The 22356-nt window shown below is 48.6% G+C and overlaps 1 protein-coding gene across 4 annotated transcripts in view; it reads right to left on the minus strand.

Annotated features, from left to right (window-relative positions):
• TLE5 (TLE family member 5, transcriptional modulator) overlaps window positions 1-1254 on the minus strand; it is a 78847-nt gene extending 77593 nt beyond the window's left edge. For 2 of the 4 annotated variants that reach the window (XM_068234084.1, XM_068234083.1), the window contains exon 1: window positions 963-1252. In XM_068234084.1, coding sequence (XP_068090185.1) covers window positions 963-995 — 33 coding nt within the window. In that variant the 5' untranslated portion in view covers window positions 996-1252. Of the gene's footprint in view, window positions 1-962 lie in introns of all 4 variants that reach the window. The other 2 variants (XM_068234086.1, XM_068234085.1) reach the window with 2 other exon arrangements.
• Window positions 1255-22356: the final 21102 nt, after the last annotated feature.

The following is a 22356-nucleotide window of genomic DNA, read 5'->3' on the forward strand; positions in this document are numbered from 1 at the left end:
CCCAGGCCATTTGTATTAATTACAAAGGTCTCAGGAACCCAGTGCAGGGAGATAAGGTTTCTGGGGAATGTACACAACAGAAAAGCAGGAAGTGCACAATTGCATTGTGGGGATTATGCAAAGAGCTCTTTTTTTTGCAAATCGGCCTGGCTGCATTGCTCAGTGCAGTGGCAAAAAGAAAATCCCAGAAATGCTAAATGACAGATACAAGTCTTTCAGTTCTATATGAACAATGGCGTTGCAATTATACCAAGCAAGCACATAAAAAATAAACAATGCAAAATAATGAATGGCGAAACAGAGTCTCTTAAAACATTTTGTAAGGAGGGTTTTAAAAGGAAACTAATGTTTTTAATTAGTGACAGGTTCACTTTGGTTTAGATGTCTAGAATATGTGCTATGTGTTGAAAATAGACAAGAAAATAACAGTTCTGACAGCTCTTGTATTTGTGAAGACTTGTTGCTAATGCTGATTCACTGTGTGATTCATGTATGAAGGTTACCTGTCAGTTACAGACTAGAAGATGCAGCTGGAGATGAACGTACATGAGGCAACCATAGTAATAAAAAAAACAGGCTTTCCAGAGTTAAAACGAGCCAGCATAATGTTACAGTAGTAGTCCATTGCAGTAACCTTATTGCATCTGTCGCCCTACTGGTGACAGTTTGCAGTGGATCCCCCCACAGCACGTTCACATTGTTATATAAATTCTACCCACCCCCTACAGGCTAACACATTGCAGCTATGCGTTAAGGCGTGCGGCCGATGCACAACAGATAAACAATGCAGGAGATATATATATATATATATATATATATATATATATATATATATATATATATATATATATATATATATATATATATATATATATATATATATATATATATATATATAAAGCATTTACAGTATATATATGTATGTCGGGCGCATGCACACAAAAGCCAAGCCTCTTCCTCACCGAGTGGCGGCTGCTGCTTTGCGGAAACATCATATCCCCTCTGGCCCCGGGGCTGCGGTGATTCGGCGCCCAGGCTGTCCCTCCTCAATGTTAGCGAGGCTCGGGGCCTCTAGCAGCACCTCTACAAGCAATCTGCCCTTTTAATCCTCGGTGACGTTCTTTCGGCCTCCACAGACTCTGCTCGTACCAGTCTTTCACCCGAGATTCTCCCCCTCCCTTCTACCCGGCCTGTCCCAGCTCTGCTCGCTCCCACCGCTCGTTCCCACACGGGATCCTTTTGTTTAATGGCGGCTGCTGCTGCTAGACAAACCTGTCGTGCCCTCTGCTGGAGCTGCGCGGTACGAGCTCTCCAGAAACACGCGGCAGCAGCGTATTAGGAAGACTCACCAATGACTTGAACTGTGTATCTACTAGGAATTTTGTTTTCCATTCACTCAAGTGTTTGGAATTTCAAGGTCCTTTTCATTAGATCTAGGAATTCAGTAAAGATGTAAAGCCGCGTCTACACGGCACGATGTGTCTTTTCAAGCGATAAGATCCGACAGGTCCGATCTCGCCGTGGCCGATTCCCCGCTCGTTCCCTGCGAGCGAACAATAGTGGGGAATTGAGCGGAAGATAAGTGGGGACGAGGGAGGATCGAATCCAATACACGAGCGGGGAAGCAGAGAGTACGCACGGGGATGCGGCAGAGTCGATCCGGTGGCTAATCAAGCCGCCGGATCGCTCCGTGTAGACCCGGCTTTAGTAAAGAATGGACAGTAATCGCTCTCAAGTCTCAACTTTGCCCATAACGGTATGATTTTTTTCACTAAATGCGATCTTTCAATGCGATTTTAACGATCAAATTTGTATAGAAAAGTTGCCATTTATGAAGGCAATCGATAAGGAATGATTCTTTGGTCAATTGCTAAATAGGATAAAATCGATCCAAAAGCTGGATTTTATAATCAAATTTGAAGAAAGAATCGTTCACTAAATGTGAACAATCGATAACTGTCTTCCGATTAGTTACGATCGTTCAAATCGCATAGAAAGACCGCATTTAGTGATAAATTGTTCCCTTAAAGGGCACCTTTACATTTTCTCTTGTGGAACCAGGTCAGCTTGGCCCACTCCCTCCTCTTTGAGGCTGGGGTCACACTTGTCTGTTTTCTTGCTGGTTTTCTGCACAAGGCAGGGAACACACTAGCTACCATTCTGCGTGTTTTCCCAGGACAGAAAAAACGTGCATGATCGCACATGCCATTGAAGATTAAACACAGGACGTTTATGTGCTTTTCTCCTGGCAGACTCAAACTGCCAGAGGTGCAGTCACTAGGGCGCGCTGTATAGGCAGTAGCAGTACTCAATATCCTTGCTCGGGAAACGCTTGTCATGGACCAGTGGCAGACAAAGCCAACAGTGTGCCCGTGTGCAGAATAAATCAGTGGCTAAATGAAAGGGGCCCTATGCAAGTAGCCATGGTCATAACAGATCATAGGTGGATCAAAATAATATTGATAACATAAAAGTACATGGACCTAGGTAACATAGAGAAATACACAGGGAAGAGTCTAGAGCCTAGGATCTCAATGTGTGGTACGTGTACCCCTGGGGATACTTCTGATAGTCCCAGGGGGTACTCGGGCTTGATATACTTAAAGAGACTCTGAAGCGAGAATAAATCTCGCTTCAGAGCTTATATATAGCAGGAGCATGTGTGCCCCTGCTAAAACGCCGCTATCCCACGACTGAACGGGGGTCCCTTACCCCCCATATCCCCCCTTGCAAAATCTAGGACAAACTTGGTTGTAGATTTTGCTGCTGCTGGAGGCAGGGCTAACGGCTGCAGCCCTGCCTCTCAGCGCCGTCTATCAGCGGCGCATCGCCGCCTCTCCCCCGCCCCTCTCAGTGAAGGAAGACTGAGAGGGGCGGGGGAGAGTGGCGGAGATACGCGCTGACAGACTCGTGTGAGGGCAGGGCTGCGGCCATTAGCCCTGCCTCACCAGGAAGAGATTCCCGGACACCACGGAGGGGATTTGTGGGGTAAGGGACCCCCGTTCAGCCGCGGGATAGCAGCGTTTTAGCAGGGGCACACATGCCCCTGCTATATATAAGCTCTGAAGCGAGATTTATTCTCGCTTCAGACTCTCTTTAACCAAGACTAACAAATTTAGAGTTTTAGAAAATGATAAATCTTATTTAAACAACACAGAATTTGTATTTTAGCTAATTAAAAACAATAGTAAATCCTTGGAAATTGCCATATGGCCGAACAGTTTGGCCGAACACCATCAGGTGTTCGGACGAACTCGAACATCACCCGAACAGGGTGATGTTCTGCAGAACCTGAACAGTGGCGAACACTGTTCGCCCAACACTACTTAGAACCAATTATAATGTACTACGATTAAATATAAAGTATATTTGTCAAGGGGTACTTGTGATAATGTTTACTATGCTAGGGGGTACTTGCTGAGTACAGGGTTATAACCTTCCTGGCGGTAACCCCGAACGTAGTTCGGGGACAGCCGCGCAGGAGGTTTTTCTCAGGCCCTGCTGGGCCGATTTGCATAATTTTTTTTTTGCTGCACGCAGCTAGCACTTTGCTAGCTGCGTGAGCACACCGATCGCCGCCGCTCCACGCTCGATCGCCGCTATCCGCCGCGCCGCCCCCGCCCGACCCCTTGCACTGCCTGGCCAATCAGTGCCAGGCAGCGCTGAGGGGTGGCTACGTGATTTAAAAAAAATAAAATTAAAAAAGACTGCTGCGCTGCCCCCTGGCGGATTTTAATAGACCGCCAGGAGGGTTAAAAAGGGTACATACCAGTAACATGTTGATAAACACTGGTGTAGAGGATAACAGCTATCGGTGATTGTAGTGCAGCTGCATGGGCCCTAGAGAACATGGGACCCTTGTGCAGCTGCACGGGCCTATGTCCGCCTCTGTTATAAACTATTTTGTGATATTCCACACTTTCTAAATCACACAGCTTTCTGCCTTTTCCCGCATAACATGCACGTTCGCAATTACAGCATATACTGCCACAACCGAAAAATCACAGAATGATTGCGGCAAAATGTTTGCGGAAGACGAATTCGCAAAAGCCGACACAGACCCGGGAACCGCAGGGGAAAACGTCCCTCCAAGTGTGTTCCCTCCCTAAATCCAAGAACTCATGTTAATCAATGGGCTAGTTCACATTTCAATGCGTTTTTCATGCACAGAAAAAACGGATATCCTGAATATCCATAATCCTGCAGATTGTTGTAATTCTCTATCAATTATATTATCTGCTGTGAAAAAAAACATGCGTGTTTTTCTACATACAAACGTACTGTACATAGTGCGCAGAAAACTGAAAGACAAGTGTGACCCCTGCCTCAAAACTGATGTACAGTAATGATGTGGAAAGGATAGGTGTGGTTTAACCCTCCTGGCGGTATGAAAAATTCCGCCAGGAGGCAGCGTGGAAGTTTTTTTTTTTTTAAATCATGTAGCGAGCCCAGGGCTCGCCACATGATGCTCAGCGGCATCCCCCCGCCCTCTTTGATCGCCTTCGGCGATCTCTGATCAGGAAATCCCGTTCAAAGAATGCGGGATGACGTCAGCGACGTCGTGACGTCATTGGGAGTCCCGATCCACCCCTCGGCGCTGCCTGGCACTGATTGGCCAGGCAGCGCACGGGGTCTGGGGGGGGGGCCCGCGCGCCGCAACGGATAGCGGCGATCGGGCGCGGGGCGGCAGCGATCAGTGTGCTGCCGCAGCTAGCAAAGTGCTAGCTGCGTCCAGCAAAAAAAAAATTAAGAAAATCGGCTGAGCAGGGCAGGAGAAAACCTCCTGCGCGGCTTACCACGAACTACGTTCGGGGTTACCGCCAGGAAGGTTAAAGAGAGTATGAAGCATTACAAAATATCTGTTTTTACTTACAATTCTTATAGTGTAGTACGGTGGTAGCTGAAATGCCGCAATCCCACGGCTGAATGAACCCAGAAAGATGCCTCTTTCCCCCCAAATCCCTGGGGCAGAAATCCACAACTTTCTTGGTCGTTTATTTCGCTGCCCGGGGAGGCAGAGCTATCCGCTCTAGCTCTGCCTCATGCGCGTCAACCAGCGCACGGATCTCTGCCTCCTCCCCGCCCCTCTCTGTTAAGGAAGACTGAGAAGACTGAGAGGGGCGGGGAGAGGCGCCGATGGGCGCCGATTGACACAGCAGAGGCAGAGCTAAAGTGGAAAGCTCTGCCTCAAACAGGAAGCGATCCCCAGATTTTGCCCCGGGGATTTGGGGGGCAAAGAAGGATCATTCAACCGCGGGATAGCGGCGTTTCAGCTACCACCATACTACACTATAAGAATTGTAAGTAAAAACAGATATTTTGTAACGCTTCAGACTCTCTTTAAATTGTGAACCAGGTCTTTGATTGCAAGAGATGGTCAATGCGCTATACCTGGCTATACTGTGGGCTTCTATACCTAGCTATACTGAGGGCACCTATAACTGGCTATACTGGGGTCAGGCACCTACACTTGGCTATAATGGGGGCACCTATACCTGGGGTGGAAGGGCCCCATCCAAATTTTCACAGGGGGTTCCAGTGACCTTTCGCCACACAGTGTATCAAATTAGTCTGGTTGGTTGCCATGCTAGAAGGAAGCCATTTTTAAAGATGATGCACACGAAGGCCCACGGTTGCTGAAAACAAGCAGACTATGGACATGGATTACTAAAACCATGTCCTGTGGTCTGATGAGACCAAGACTACGTATTTGATTCAGATGACTGAAGCATGTGTGGTGGCAACCAGGTGAGGTGAGGTACAAAGACAAGTGTGTCTTGGCTACAGTCAAGCATTGTGGTGGGGGTGTCACATGTGCTGCCGGCACTGGGGAGCTGTGACAAACATCCACCAGTTCTGTCTAACTATGCCAAAGTTGCTATTCAGGTCTCATCCACTAGAGCAGGGGTGCCCACACTTTTTCGGCTCGCGAGCTACTTTAAAATTCACTGAGGCCAGGAGATCTACCGATGTTTCAAATGCACCCACGGAAATATAGTTAGGTATAGGTCCCTTCAGTATAGGTTAGCCGGGTATAGGTCCCTTCAGTATAGATTAGCTGAGTATAGGTCCGGTCAGTATAGGTTAGCTGGGTAAAGGTCCCTTCAGTATAGGTTACCTGGGTATAGGGCCCTTCAGTATAGGTTACCTGGGTATAGGGCCGGTGTCTTCCCGCGGTGGCGTCCAGGTCTTCAGGCCTGGCTCCGGTGGGCAGCGTGAGTGGAGTTGGAACTCGGAAGTTTTACGCCTCTCCTCCCGATTGGCTGCGCGCCTCTCCTCCCCTGATTGGCTGCGCGCCTCTCCTCTCCTCCCCTGATTGGCCAGGCTCTCTCCTCCAGATAGGCTTCATGATCAGCGGCCAGCAGCAGAAACTGCGTTATACAGCTGCTGGCTGCTAAATTCAATGGGACGCGGCCAAGAGGCCGCGATCTACCGATCAGGCGGTCGCGATCTACCGGTAGATCGCGATCGACCTATTGGGCACCCCTGCACTAGAGGCTTCTGAAGGCGAATACACTGTGAGCAAGGTTAATGTTTAACATTGGATGGTGTGCCCATACATGATACAATCTCGACTGTATGTACAATCTGTAAAAAAAAATATATATATAAATATATATATATATATATATATATATATATATATATATATATATTGCACTGTAAATCTGGTATTTCGCTGCCGCCACTCTCCAAGGAGTAGAGCCTTTGGACTAGCTATTCCTAAAAAAAGAAAAAAAAAAAAAAAGACAGGAAGAAAACTCGTTAGTTTTATTACATGAACTACACAAAAAAAATATACATTAAAACTGTTAAATAAATATATCAACATGAACAGTTCAAAATACCACGTTTGGCTGTGTCCAATAAGCGGTAAAGTTTGTGCTGAGTAATCCAAAGTATTATGTTCTGGCCAGTGTCCTGCTGGCTTGTCGTTGGATGGAATTTGACAAAGATGATAGAGAAAGGACCTGAGGTCTGTTGTACCAGACTACCTCATTCTGATGGACATAAGAGCTGATGCCCTCTTTGTCAGAGGGAAAAGCCAGCCCCTTTTCATAAAGGATTAAAGCTGGAAAAAAAACGATTTCTCTGTGCACATAAGTCCTATCAATAAACAGATTGCATATTTGCATTCTGTAAGGCGTTACAAATTCACACACATGAAACACTATTAAACTGTTACTGAGAACCTTGCCTTTCAGTTTCTTGAGTTCTGATCTGCCTAAGGACTTTTTCAGAAGGTGTGTCAGATTGGCTATACTAATGCCTGATAACATGGTTCAGTTTGCATATTCCAAGTGCTTAGAAAAACCATGAAATATGAAAATTATGAATTTTAGAGTCACTCTGGGGTCACTGACCCTCATAAAAGCAGCTGTGTGAAGAGAACAGAGATACAAATCAGTCCCTAGCCTTTGCTCAAGAAGAGGTGTGAGGTTTGGAGACTGTCAGGCTGGTAAGAGCCTGGTTTAGAAGCATAGTTGACTTGTGTTTTTGTCAACTAATCCAAGGTGGATGGCTAGGGTAAACAGATGCTGCACTCAGCTCAGCTTGGGACAGAGCTGCTAAAAGCTAATTAACTCTGTACTGGAAAATGTTATCCCTTTGCTAGGTTGGGACATTGTAATTAAAATATGATGCATTAGATATTGAAAAAATAGTGAAGACGTCATAGGCACTACAAGTTAATTGAGGGAATAATGAATTCAACAATATAAACATGTACTGGCATTCATGGTTCCCCTCCCATTGGAAAATGGGCCGCAGTGCAGTATTCTAACATAACAACCCCAAACACATCTCCAAGATGACTACTGCCTTGCTAAAGAAACTTAGGGTAAAGGTGTTGGACTGGCCAAGCATGTCTCCAGACCTAAACCTTATTGAACATCTGTGAGGCATCCTCAAATGGAAAGCGGAGGAGTGAGAGGTTCTCTAACATCTACCAGCTTCATCCTGGATGAGTGGAAGAGGATTCCAGTGGCCACCTGTGAAGCTCTAGTAAACTCCATGCTCAAGAGCAGGCAATTTAATGGCAAAGACATTCCAGGCTATCGCCCCCAGGAGCACTACTGCTGGATCCTATAGTGCGCCTGTCACACACACCTGCTGGCTGCTCCATCCATTATTTTCACGTTGTCACTACTGAGGTGGTGAGGTGCACAGCCTCCACTCCCAGGGCCAATATAGACAGAGCAAATGTGCTCTGCCCCACCTTTAATGCCATCCCTTCCCCCTAGGGTAATGCGCTCTACCCCTGCTCCTTTAACTCTGACCCCCCGCCAGTCAGTATTTGGGTTTGCAGGTGCCAGCCTGGCCATGTGACCTGGCTTTTTACACTGCCCGGTGTGTCTGCTGAGTCTGACACCGTGAAGAGGACCAGTGGGACAAGAGCAGCTTAATGGGAGACAGAGAGGAGGGCAGGAGTGCGAGACTCTGAGAGGCAGTCGGCATTCCCAACATGCAGAAGTGAATTATGTGAGTGACAGCACAGGTGAATGTTTAAGAGGGGGCCTGGACTCAGGGAGACAGAACTAGCAGCAGCTGGAAATAGCATGAGCATTAGTTTGGGTACACAATAAATGACTCACTATGCAGCACATGGTGCTGTCCTGCTGCTGCTGGTGCAGTGTTTTGACTGAGGTCTAATTGTGAGGTCTGGTATTAACTGTGTGGTGGTGGACTGGTGGTATTTATGGCCTCGGGGTCATGAGTGGTTCTGAAGCTTTTTGAAAAGGGGACAGCAGTGGTACATATCGTGGATCGGGAAGGCTCAATGGAATCAGTCCTTCCCTCTTCTTAGGTAAGTATCTAACCTGAAGCAAGGTTTTTAACCTAACCATCACTTTGCTTTAACCTTCCTGGCGGTAACGTAGTTCGGGGTGAGCCGCGCAGGAGGTTTTCTCAGGCCCTGCTCGGCCGATTTACTTAATTTTTTTTTTGCTGGACGCAGCTAGCACTTTGCTAGCTGCGTCAGCACACCGATCGCCGCCGCCCCGCGCCCGATCGCCGCTATCCGTTGCGGCGCGCGGGGCCCCCCCCAGACCCCGTGCGCTGCCTGGCCAATCAGTGCCAGGCAGCGCCGAGGGGTGGATCGGGACTCCCAATGACGTCACGACGTCGCTGACGTCATCCCGCATTCTTTGAACGGGATTTCCTGATCAGAGATCGCCGAAGGCGATCGAAGCGGGCGGGGGGATGCCGCTGAGCAGTGGCTATCATGTAGTGAGCCCTGGGCTCGCTACATGATATAAAAAAAAAAAAAAAAACTGCTGCGCTGCCTCCTGGTGGAATTTTTCATACCGCCATGGCGACGGGGGAAGCCCTTCAGGAAATCCCGTTCTTTGAACGGGATTTCCTGATTGGAGATCGCCGAAGGCGATCGAAGCGGGCGGGGGGATGCCGCTGAGCAGTGGCTATCATGTAGCGAGCCCTGGGCTCGCTACATGATATAAAAAAAAAAAAAAAACTGCTGCGCTGCCTCCTGGTGGAATTTTTCATACCGCCAGGAGGGTTAAAGTGGACCTGAACTCTTGCACAGGAAAGAAGGAAAACATAAAGAAATGCATCCTGTAAGTATTTAGAAAGTTTAGCCTGTCTAATTCCCTGTTTGTGTCTAATCACAAGTTGTAATTTGATCTCTCCCCTGTGTCACATGACTGCCATGGTAGATAAGCTCATTTGAAAGCACAGGATATTAATATGTCTGCTTCCATAAAAGCAGGAAGTAGAAACAGTGCAGATTCATTGTAGGATTTGTATCAACTGTAACAAAGAAATGTTTTTTTAAAGGTCATTATGCTGTTGCTTATCTTTTAGAGCTGAGATGAAGTTCTGAGTTCAGATCCGCTTTAAGGTCTCTCCTCCCTGGTAATGCTCTGCCTGCCATTCGTGGCTCTGAGTCTGACTAGAGGCAGTTGAACGGAAGCCAAGTGAGAGTGGCATACTCTATCCATTCTGCACTCCCTGTATGTCAGCACTCCCACCCAGCTGTGTACAGCATCCACAACCGCAAGCATTTTGGCCATGCATACTTCAGAAGCAGTGTACTATGTTTTTACTGTACTAGTGACCTAAGCCCGTTTAAAAACGGGCTCTAGGCCTGTCGCCGCATGTGCGCACCCGCCCGCCACGTGCACACACACCCGCCTGCTTGGCTGGCCAGCCTCCTGGCCCCTGCGTCCTGTCCCAATAGCTGTGTCAGTGCAGGACATGCGCAGTAGCGCAAAAGCACTGACACACGGACATGGGACACTTGCAGGGGCGTAACTAGGAATCGCCGGGCCCCCCTGCAGGCCCCCCCTCCCCCCTGGGGCCCGCTCAGGACCATTTTTGGGGGGCTGGAGGGTTCGCAGCATGAGGGGAGAGCTTGGTGGCACGTCGGTGGCGAGGGGGGATGGTCCCCCCCCCCTCCCTCACCTCGGGCTCTCCCCTATGCGATCCTTTCCAGCAATGAATAAAGTGTATGCAGGTGGCAGGGCAGCAGCAGATACATACCTTCCGTGCGCTCCACAGATGTTCCTCTCTTTAGCTTCTGATGCGACTTCCTGTATAAACAGGAAGTCGTGTCAGACACTAGAGGGAGAAACGTCCACGCTGGAGCGCACGAAAGGTTTGTATCTGCCGCTCCCCTGCCGCCTGCATACACTTTATTCAATGGTACATGGAAGAAATGCTGCGCAACTTCTTCTTGTAATGCGTTTATTCAATCCTTCAGCCAACAGCCAGCGTAAATGACATAAGAAACAAAAATTGTCAAACCTGGATCCATGGAGGTGCAGAGGTGAGTAGGGAAGAGGTGACCAGGGGATGTATGGACGGCACTACAGCCATTTCACGGCAACTGGCGCTTGCTCACGTGCGTATGCATGTAGGACATACGCATGTGAGCAAGCGCCAGTTGGCGTAAAGCGGCTGTAGTGCCGTCCATACATTCCCTGGTCACCTCTTCCCTACTCACCTCTGCACTTCCATGGATCCAGGTTTGACAATTCTTGTTTCTTATGTCATTTACGTTGGCTGTTGGCTAAAGGATTGAATAAACGCATTACAAGAAGAAGGTGCGCAGCATTTCTTCCGTGTACCACTGTGTTCTAGTTTGTGCTCTGCACTATCCAAAGCTTGTTGCACTTCTCTTTGCTTGGACTGTTAGCCACAAATACAGGTGCAAACGTATGGGGTGAAGCTACTGCAGACTCATAGGAGCCGGCTCTACCCCCTGCTTAACCAGCTGAGTGCCGAGTGACTTTTTCCTCTAAAGTGTACTACACACTTTATTCAATGCTGGAGGGGAGCGCAGAGGGGAGAGCCCGAGGTGAGGGAGGGGGGGAACGAGCTCTCCACCAAGCTCTCCCACCAAGCTCTCCCCTCATGCTGCGACCCCTCCAGCCCCCCAAAAACGGCCCTGAGCGGGCCCCCCCCACGAGATCATGGGCTGCATCCCCTATTGTTACGCCCGTGGACACTTGTACTCTGTTAGGTAGGATGCATCCTCTATAATAAAACCCCTGTGTCCCTGCGTGTGCTGTCTCTGTGTAGCTGGGTCCATGCTTTTTGCTACTGCGCATATGCGCAGCACGGACCCAGCCTCATAGAGACAGGAGGACAGGGACGGGGCCAGGGAGCCAGGCAGGCGTGTGAGCGGGCGACCAGGTGTGCGTGCGGTGGATGTGTGTGAGCGTGCGCATGTGTGCGGCTGGTGCGTGCGCGCGTCGGGTTTTTAAACGGGCTTGGGTCTGCTAGTAAAGTATAAATCCACATACTACTGTGCATTGTCCTTTTCTTTTTTCATTCCTCCTGGTCTCCGTAATTACTCCTTGAAAAGTTTGAAAATATTTTAATGGCTAAAGATAAAATGTAAAAACTACAACCACCAATTCTGCATACTTACAAATTACAGAAGGCATAGAATATTAGCGATCTATCTGGGTGTATTATATCATGGTGTTCTTTATCAAACTATTCTGGCTATAACACGTGGTGCGACTTGCCTAGCCCGCTGGACAATCGTGCCACTATAGTGAGGCCGTAAAAGCAGGGGTAGGGAACCTATGGCTCAGGAGCCAGTTGTGGCTCTTTTGATGGCTACGTCTGGCTCACAGCTGATTCACTAAGCTACACTGCTCAAGCAGCACAGCTTAGTGTGACAGCGCAAGTAACATTTTCAAAGTAGGCATGCTAATTCTGTAGCATGCACTACTAACTTATTCACGCTCCCCCCAAAACTAACGTCCGCTCCAATTGTCACACCCTGGACATAGGCAAACACAGGGAGGGATTACAGCTGCCCAGAACCCCCCTCAGACCAGGGCCGGTGTAGTGTCTGGGAACAGGCACAAGTTGAGACACCAGAATATCTGCAGGTATGCTGCAGCTCACAGCACTGCCCCCTTTCTTTCCCAGCTACAGTAGACTTTGGATGTAGCAGCAGCGTGTGTACAGAGCCTAGAGCAGGTCTCTGGAAATAAACAGAGCACAGAGCCAGGTATGAGCACATCCCTGTGACCTGCTGTGTGAATGATTCACTTTCCCCTTCATTACCAATGTCGACTGCGTGACGTATACGCAGTCACCCTCCAGTTCCTGTTCCCTTTGCTACAGTTTACCATTCAGCCTCAGTACCTGAGGCAATCCTGCAGGAAAAGTAACCTTTTGTATTGGTTGGTGAGTCCACACACAGTCCAATTTTGATTGTATATACAATCGATACAATATGAAATCTTATATAGAGGCCAGGTCGCTGCCACCAATCCGCATTAAAGCATACGCATGCGCTAAGTCTAACTCTAGCTAAATCCTGTAGGAAAAAGGATTAATTTGACAACCTTTCTAGAAATAGCAATACTACCGATAAATTGGCTATGGTAACGTGTCTCTCTAAGGAGATTTGAATCTTTTTGCGGAGATATTCAGAACAGCACTTAGACGAACGATTTTTTATCGTTTATTTACAGAAATAATGCAGAAACCAGACATAGCAATTGAAACAAATCGATACAAAATAAGGCTTAAAAGTGGAAAATAACAGAATATAATGTCATGAGCAGTTTTAGAGTCAAATTACCATGTCCTTTGCGATAGGTCTAACAGAAGATGTAAATCCAATTATTTAAAGTTCTGGGTAGTCCATGAATGAAATGCCAATCCTTTGATGGTAGATGGATGGCTGGACAAAGACTCTCCTCTGTGTCCAACAGTGTTGTTTTAACTCTTCCTCTGCCAGAGGGCGGAGTTGTAAAAGGAGATGGGTGGGGTATGCTTTCTCCCGCCCTTTGTTATGACAAGCAGAAAGAATATGCAATAACTGGAATGGTCATAACTCGGCGACAGCCGACCATACCCCACAGCGAGTGACACAGGCACGCTTCTGGCATTCTCTGTGTCACACAGATACCAAAAACGTGTGTATTGGTGTATTCCACTGCGGAGCACACTGTAGCTTGCTTTCGGAAGGTGTTAGGGACGTGCTGAGTGGTCCAACCACAGACAAATCATATTTAAAGAGAATCTGTATTGTTAAAATCGCTCAAAAGTAAACATACCAGTGCGTTAGGGGACATCTCCTATTACCCTCTGTCACAATTTTGCCGCTCCTCGCCGCATTAAAAGTGGTTAAAAACAGTTTTTAAAAGTTTGTTTGTAAACAAACAAAATGGCCACCAAAACAGGAAGTAGGTTGATGTACAGTATGTCCACACATAGAAAATACATCCATACACAAGCAGGCTGTATACAGCCTTCCTTTTGAATCTCAAGAGATCATTTGTGTGTTTCTTTCCCCCATGCACTGAAGTTTCAGGCTGCTCTTTTCTTCCTGCAAACAGCTTTGCCCTTGTTTGTAATTCCTCAGTATGTGAAAGCCCAGCCAGCTCAGAGGACGATTTATCCAGCTTGTAAAAGATAAGAGAGAGAAGAGAGAAGCTGCTCTAATCCTAAATAACACACAGGCAGTGTGCATAAAGGGGAGTTCATAGCAGAACCACAACACTGAAGAACTTGGCAGCCTTCCAGACACAGGCCGACAAGTCTGACAGGGGAAAGATACATTGATTTATTACAGAGACTGTGTTAGTAGAAAGTGCTGCAGTTAGCCAGAACACATTAGAATAGCTTTTGGAACTTGTAGGATGATAAAAAACAGGATGCAATTTTTGTTACGGAGTCTCTTTAATAATTGTCTGCTAATTTTGAAATGGCTAGCATAGACGGAAAACTGATTAATTTAGTAAAATGTCTGAATGACTTATTCTTTCATATCAAGGTGAATTAAAAGGCATTTTCTCTAACTCTCATCAGGCTAGAGCAGGAATGTGGTGCATAATGACTTTATGATGTGTCCCTGTATCCTGCTTCTTATCAGAAGCCTTCTGAAGTTGATCTGTGAGCTATGTAGATGGCTCTGGTTTTAGGGTTCATTGGGGCTCTCAGGAAGCATAAGCAAACACTCACATCCCCCAGTGCAGGGGTGGTGAGATGGGAGAACACTGATTTACTAATATCTAAGCTAGTGAAGTAAAGGGGCACTCCTGAACATCGTTTTGTGCGCCATGTTCATGTGCTTGTCGCAATGGCGTTCGTGAAATCGTGACACCTCCCCCCAAACTTGTTGCGTTCGGGCTAGGCATTCCCAGAATGCCTGAACTTGAGCAACTTACTCCTTTGGTGTTGTAGGGTTCGCCACAGCGAGAAAGGCCATCGGCGTTTTGGTGGGGACTCCCAGCCTTATGCTAGATTGTGAAATCGTACTGCTGTAGTGCCAGGCTCCAATGTAGGAGTTTCCCGTTGCTACCTTCAGTGCGATTCAGCCAGTTAAGGGGGTTGTGGTCAGGGATGACCCTAAAGGACCGCCTATAAAGGTACGATTGTAACTTCTGGAGGGCCCACACAATCGCCATGTACTCTTTCTCGGTTGTAGCATATGCCACTTCCCTGGGTAGTAACTTTCAGCTCAGGTAGACGACAGGGTGTTCATTTCCTGTCGCGTCCACCTGGCTGAGAACGGCTCCTAGACCAAAGTCTGAGGCATCAGTTTGCACAATAAACCGACGGCTAAAGTCTGGGGCTTGAAGGATGGAAGCACTAGCCAGCGCCTCCTTCAAGGCCCTAAAGGCCTCTTCGCAGTGTGGGGTCCACTGTACAGTTTGGGGTTCTTTCTTACCTGTCACGTCAGTCAGGGGTTTGGCAAGAGTACTATAGTTTGGAACGAACTTCCTATAGTATCCTGCCGTCCCCAGAAATGCCTGCACCTGTTTCTTGGTGACAGGTCGCGGTCATGACAGGATGGCATTGATCTTTCCTGTCTCAGGCCTCAGTTGCTGACTTCCTACTCGGTGTGCAAGGTACTGTACCTCGGTCATTCCAATTTAACATTTGCTGGCCTTCACGGTCAGATTGGCAGTGGACAGTTTTTCTAATACCTGTGCTAGGTGGTCCTCCCAGGTTGGGCTGAATACGGCAATATTATCCAGATATGCAACCGCAAAACCATGCATTCCTTCCAGCAGGTCATTCATAGCCTGCTGAAAGGTGGCCGGAGCATTCTTCATACCGAAAGGCATCACAGTGAATTCATAGAGGCCAAAGGGTGTGATGAATGCTGATTTCTCTAGTGCGTCAGGCGCGAGGGGAATCTGCCAGTATCCACGGCTTAAGTCCAAGATTGTTAGGTAGCTGGCAGATGCTAGCTGATCTAGCAGCTCATCGATTCGAGGCATGGGATACGCATTGGTTGTGGTGATGTCATTCAGCCTCCTGTAGTCAACACAGAACCGCGTGGTCTTGTCCTTCTTGGGAACCAGGATGACCGGTGCAGCCCATGGACTAAAGGATTTCTGTATGACTCCTAACTGCAGCATCTCCTCAATCTCTTGCTTCATCTGTGTATGCACCTCAGGAGAGGTGCGATAGGGGAATTGCTGTATGGGCTTGTGGGCCCCCGTATCTACTCTATGGACTGCTAAAAGTGGTTTGCCCAGGGGTTCCTGAGAACATGGGCCTATGGGTGTTTAGCACTTTTACCTGCTGGGCTTGCTGGGAGGGCGAAAGATGGGGGGTGACATTTAAGTCATCAGCCACTTCTCGTATGCCCTCTAGCAAGTCTGGCAGTGGATCAGCCTCTCCCTGTTCTAACTGACTGCACACCGCTAGCACATACTGGGTACGGTCCTGTCACAGGAGCCCTTAGTGGTCTGACCGCACTTAGCCTTCTAAACGTGCGAACTCTGGTCGCAGTCAATGCGCCGGAACCGTTAAGAGATAGTCGCAGACAAACCATGAGGGCGTCTGTGAGATACGGGTGATTACAACTTCACACACTGGTTCAGGGTAGATCTGCCACCACCGCGGTTACCATGGGACCGAGGAGCCCACTGACTGACTAATCCTGCGAATAAAACGGTTAAACACACGATATTCTGTCTAGCCAACAACAAACAAACAGTAGCGTATCTTCAGAGACCCGGGATCAGTTCTGTCTGTGCTGATAAGCAGGGTAGCGGACAGTGAATGACTTGGAGAAAGTCGTTTATTCACGCAATATAAATAATTAATATATACAGACAATTATTAAAATCACAATTATTAAGACAGTAATAGCCAGTATGAAATAAAAAGGGAGAAAATACTTATGGTTTGTGGAAATATGTCCTTTTGTGGGAAAATCATAAAGTTCAAGCAAAACGGTTTCAAGTTCTTAAAGCTCTTGGTTTCAATCAAAGTTCAGCAGAATTCTTTGTTCCAGGTTACAGAAGATGCCAATCAAGATGGCCGCTAGCACATGTGTCCTTTGTTTCAGATGGGTCAGCAAAATGGCCACCAGCCCTATGTCCTCTGGCTGGCCGCAGGATGTTCTCAGATGGATGGAATGGGAGGACTCGCAGCCCGCCTGCTGGCCAGGTGCTTTTGATGAAGCTGGTTTGGGGGTGTGGCAATGCCGGCACCTCTGAGTCACCAACCAATGCCAGTCCATTCCCTCTGAGAGATTTTAGGGCTAAACTTATGAAATGCTGTAACTCCTGAACCATACACGTTATATTTAGGGGGGTAACAGCTTCATACTTGGTGGAAAATACAGATTAATATGATATCCGACATGGCTAGTGCAGCAGATCAGGGTCCTGGGTAGATTTATACCTGGGTTGTAGGGGCCCCGTGCCCCTCTCGACTGGTATCAAGAGATCCAGCATGACCCTACGGATCCAATGATACCGCTCTCATAACCACCCTATTTATTGTATTCTGTAAATGGGCAAAAGATTATATAGTACATTCATTTCTTCCTGCTAAGGCTGGAGCCAGGCTGACTGGAGTCCAGCTGTGTCTGCTTCTTGGGATCTCCCTCTATGAAAGGCCCTGTTGGCTCCTTCAATTAACATCTGAATGTGAGATCAGCTTAGACAAACTTTGAGTTTACACCTCTGGCTTAATCAGCAGTCACAGGGCCAGTCTTCCTGCCAGCTGCTAACAGGGGAAAAAAAACTGCCTATTTAAAAAACCAGGAATGTCAGTCTCTAAATCGCTGGCCTGACTAAACTCACGGGCAATCGGCGCAATAAACCGATTGCGTTCTCGTTTCTCACGGCTGTTACGTGACACCTCCCCTTCCTGACGCTGTGTAGGGGGTTGTCAGCAAGACATCCGCCGTAGCAGCCATTGGCGCTGTTGGGTCTAGTTCCCCCTGACACCGGGACAGCCCATCAGCGTTCCGGTGTCGGCCAACCTGGCTGACGGGTCTCGGGTTGCCGGTGCGGCGGGAAAACCTATTGGAGCCTGTGGCTCGGTTCCCCTGGATCGGTCGCGGTCTGCTACCCTCAGGGTTGACCCGACATGGACCGTTCTGGACAGGGCGTTTGCGCCACTGCAGTCGGACGTGGTGTCTGCCGGGACTGCTGACAACGGGCAGTGGGTTGGTTAGGTCAACAGCCAGCCCACGCAGGGTTCCCCTGCTAAGTGGCTGTGGACCTAAGGGAACCCCGCGGGAATCCCTGGACCTTCCCAGCTCCTGACAGACGGCACATGCCCTGCAGTAGTTCGCTACATCCCTGTTCATCCGGGGCCAATAAAACTGGTTCCGAATACCGGCAAGTGTCTTGCGGACACCCGAGTGCCCTGCCAGAGGATTACCATGTGCGGATTTCAGCACATGTCCTCTGAACGCACTCGGGACCACAAGCCATTTGGTATTCGGGTGGGATCTACCTGTAGGGGGCTGTACAGACTCACTGTACAGTCTCCCACCTTCCCAGTACACCTTGAAAGCGGCCCCGTCTGCGAGGGGCTCAGCGGCTTGCTGCCTGAGCACCTCCAGGCTTGGGTAACTTTGTAGTGCGGCTGAAAATACGGCGCTGTCAGTTTCAGCCAACTGGCTCATGTCACACGAGGCCAGCGGCTGAAAGGTCTCATCCCTGCGGTCAGAGGAGGGGGAGGAGGCCGGAACCCCCTCCACCTGTTCTGAGCTCGGGTTCTGAGCAGTGCAGCTGCGCGGTACTGCTAGCACAGGTACACTGTCAGAATGGCACAGACGGACATTACTCAAATCATCATTGCATGCAGTAATGACATTGACAGGTATAGACATTTTTTCATTACAGACAGGTTGTACAGTAAACTCAGGTACAGTTACAGCATCATCACAACAGACAGTCTGTACATCAAACTCAGGTGCCTTTGAAGCAGGCACTGTTGAACCGGGTACCCTTGAACTGGGCACATTCAACCCACCTCCCCCTGGTGCTCCCCCAAGTGTATAAAGTATCTGGTGGTGGGTGGAGAGTCCGTCTCCTTCCGTGAGCGATAAGGCGGTCGTGGCAGGTTCATAGTAGGACACAAGCTTGCCCAAATCAGTCCCCAGCAACACAGGGACTGGGAGATCCTTCATAACCCCAACAACCCTTTCTTGGATTCCAACCCCCAATCCCTCTTCACCCTCGCGTGGGCTATGTGAAAAAGGGTGCCCTCTACTCCAGTAAGGGCAAGGGATCGGCTGGAGTTGATGCTCTCCTTTGGCACAAGGTGTGAGTGAACTAACGTGATGTCAGCCCCGGTGTCTCAAAATCCGGTGACAACTTTGCCGTTCACTCTAACAAGTTGCTGCTGGTCGGTTCGGTCGCGGATTTCCTTTCCGCGGGCAAACAGAACAAAATCTGATGATCCAGGCTGTGGTTCGCTGGCGGGTTGCCTCTGCTGTGGGTGAGGTACAGGTGATGCAGATGATCCAGGTGCTGGTGGTGTCTGTCTCCGCTCCGGACAGTCGAATTTCATGTGTCCGGGCTGGCGGCAGTAGTGACAGGTGACCTCTCCAGGCGCGGCAGCTCTGGGTGCAGAAGCTGTGCTGGGTGGCCTCTGTGGCTGACGGCTCACAGGGGCAGGAGAGTCTGCTGAGGTATTGGGCTGACCTCCTCTCCAGCTGGATGGGACAGTTCTGCGGGTATCAGCCACCCGGGTAGTTGCAAAAGTCTCAGCAAGGTCTGCAGCGACAGTGGCTGAAGCCGGCCTGCGTTCTAGCACAAACTGTTGTACATCAGCAGGGCAAATATTCAGAAATTGTTCCAGGACTATCAAGTCCTCCAGGACATCATAAGACCCTTTGGTGAGGCCTAGAGTCCACTGGCAGAGTGTGGTGAGCAAGCTGCTGACCACATCTCGGTACGAATCAGAAGACTTTTTCTGCCAGGCCCTGAACTTTTTCCGATAGGCTTCTGGCGTCAGCTGGTACTTAGTAATGATAGCGTCTTTTATAGCAGCATAATCATTATCCTTCTCCGCAGGCAATTCTGCGAAGGCATCAAGCCAGCGCTTTGTAGCGCAGCAACGGTGTCAGATGCCTGGCCCACTGGTCTTGGGACAGACGATACTGACGGCATGCTTTTTCGAAAGATCGCAAGAACAAGTCAATGTCTGTGTCTTTCTCAATATTAGCAAATTTAAATTTTGCACTTACGGGTGCTGCAGCTCCTTCAGCAGGGAGGCTGGGCGGTGAACTCCGGCTGACCTGTTGAACCTTTGCCATGTTGAGCTCATGCTGTCGTCTCTCCCGCGCCTCTGCGGCATCCCTCTCCACGTGGCATTCAGCAGCAGCAGCTGTGCGTTCTGCAGATTGGCGTTCCTCACGCATGTACTGCAGGTACTTGTCCAGGTCAGTCTCCATCAGCTTTCGTAATGCCTGCTGCATTACCGGATCAGCACAAACGGACAGTCCAGTACTGGCCGGTTCCAGGCAAGTACTTTCAGAAACTCTGGGATTGGGGTCCATACTGACAGTCTCTGGCGTAACTGTTGCAACAGGGCCCGCAGGATGCTCAACCTCTGTACGCCTAGGATCTTCAGTCTCTGGTTCCCCTGTCAGATGGGCTGGTATCCACTTCAGCGGACACTCCCGGCTCCCGCAGTTGTTGGGCATCCCATCTGGACAAGTCTGCTATCAGGTCCCGTTTTTTCTTGCGGAGGATGCCAATGCCCCTCTCTTCGCAAAGATTTTCCAGGTCTGCTAGGCACATGTTCTGGTAGTTCCCGGACATTTCCATGCCAAATAAAATAAAACTTTTGGGGAGGGGTACTGGCTACACAGTCTCTCTGTATATATAAAAAATATATTGCCTTCCAGCTACACCAACGAATTAGTTCGTTTCTGGATAGCGCTAGCGCTATCTTAGATACTTTCAGCACAACACAGGTCCCAACCGCTGCCTAACACTGTCACAGGAGCCCTTAGTGGTCTGACCGCACTTAGCCTTCTAAACGGTGCCAGCGCACAGATCGTGCGAACTCTGGTCGCAGTCAATGCGCCGGAACCGTTAAGAGATAGTCGCAGACAAACCACGAGGGCGCCTGTGAGATACGGGTGATTACAACTTTACACACTGGTTCAGGGTAGATCTGCCACCACCGCGGTTACCATGGGACCGAGGAGCCCACTGACTGACTAATCCTGCGAATAAAACGGTTAAACACACGATATTCTGTCTAGCCAACAACAAACAAACAGTAGCATATCTTCAGAGACCCGGGATCAGTTCTGTCTGTGCTGATAAGCAGGGTAGCGGACAGTGAATGACTTGGAGAAAGTCGTTTATTCACGCAATATAAATAATTAATATATACAGACAATTATTAAAATCACAATTATTAAGACAGTAATAGCCAGTATGAAATAAAAAGGGAGAAAATACTTATGGTTTGTGGAAATATGTCCTTTTGTGGGAAAATCATAAAGTTCAAGCAAAACGGTTTCAAGTTCTTAAAGCTCTTGGTTTCAATCAAAGTTCAGCAGAATTCTTTGTTCCAGGTTACAGAAGATGCCAATCAAGATGGCCGCTAGCACATGTGTCCTTTGTTTCAGATGGGTCAGCAAAATGGCCACCAGCCCTATGTCCTCTGGCTGGCCGCAGGATGTTCTCAGATGGATGAAATGGGAGGACTCGCAGCCCACCTGCTGGCCAGGTGCTTTTGATGAAGCTGGTTTGGGGGTGTGGCAATGCCGGCCCCTCTGAGTCACCAACCAATGCCAGTCCATTCCCTCTGAGAGATTTTAGGGCTAAACTTATGAAATGCTGTAACTCCTCCTGAACCATACACGTTATATTTAGGGGGGTAACAGCTTCATACTTGGTGGAAAATACAGAATAATATGATATCCGACATGGCTAGTGCAGCAGATCAGGGTCCTGGGTAGATTCATACCTGGGTTGTAGGGGCCCCGGGCCCCTCTCGACTGGTATCAAGAGATCCAGCATGACCCTACGGATCCAATGATACCGCTCTCATAACCACCCTATTTATTGTATTCTGTAAATGGGCAAAAGATTATATAGTACATTCATTTCTTCCTGCTAAGGCTGGAGCCAGGCTGACTGGAGTCCAGCTGTGTCTGCTTCTTGGGATCTCCCTCTATGAAAGGCCCTGTTGGCTCCTTCAATTAACATCTGAATGTGAGATCAGCTTAGACAAACTTTGAGTTTACACCTCTGGCTTAATCAGCAGTCACAGGGCCAGTCTTCCTGCCAGCTGCTAACAGGGGAAAAAAAACTGCCTATTTAAAAAACCAGGAATGTCAATCTCTAAATCGCTGGCCTGACTACACTCACGGGCAATCGGCGCAATAAACCGATTGCGTTCTCGTTTCTCTCGGCTGTTCCGTGACAGGTCCTCATGGGCTTTTAGCATGTTCACATGAAACAGTTTCTGTCGCTTACTTCCCAAACTCACCAGGTAAGTGACTGGGGTTACCTTTTTCAGGATGGTGTACGGTCCTTCATATGCGGCCTGCAATTTGTTTTGCCTCACAGGAAGCAGCGCATACACCTTGTCACCTTCTGCAAATGAGATCGGTCCCAGGCAGTACGATCATACAGGGTCTTT

This window comes from Hyperolius riggenbachi, chromosome 1, assembly GCF_040937935.1.
Source record: "Hyperolius riggenbachi isolate aHypRig1 chromosome 1, aHypRig1.pri, whole genome shotgun sequence".
Classification (NCBI taxonomy): domain Eukaryota; kingdom Metazoa; phylum Chordata; class Amphibia; order Anura; family Hyperoliidae; genus Hyperolius; species Hyperolius riggenbachi.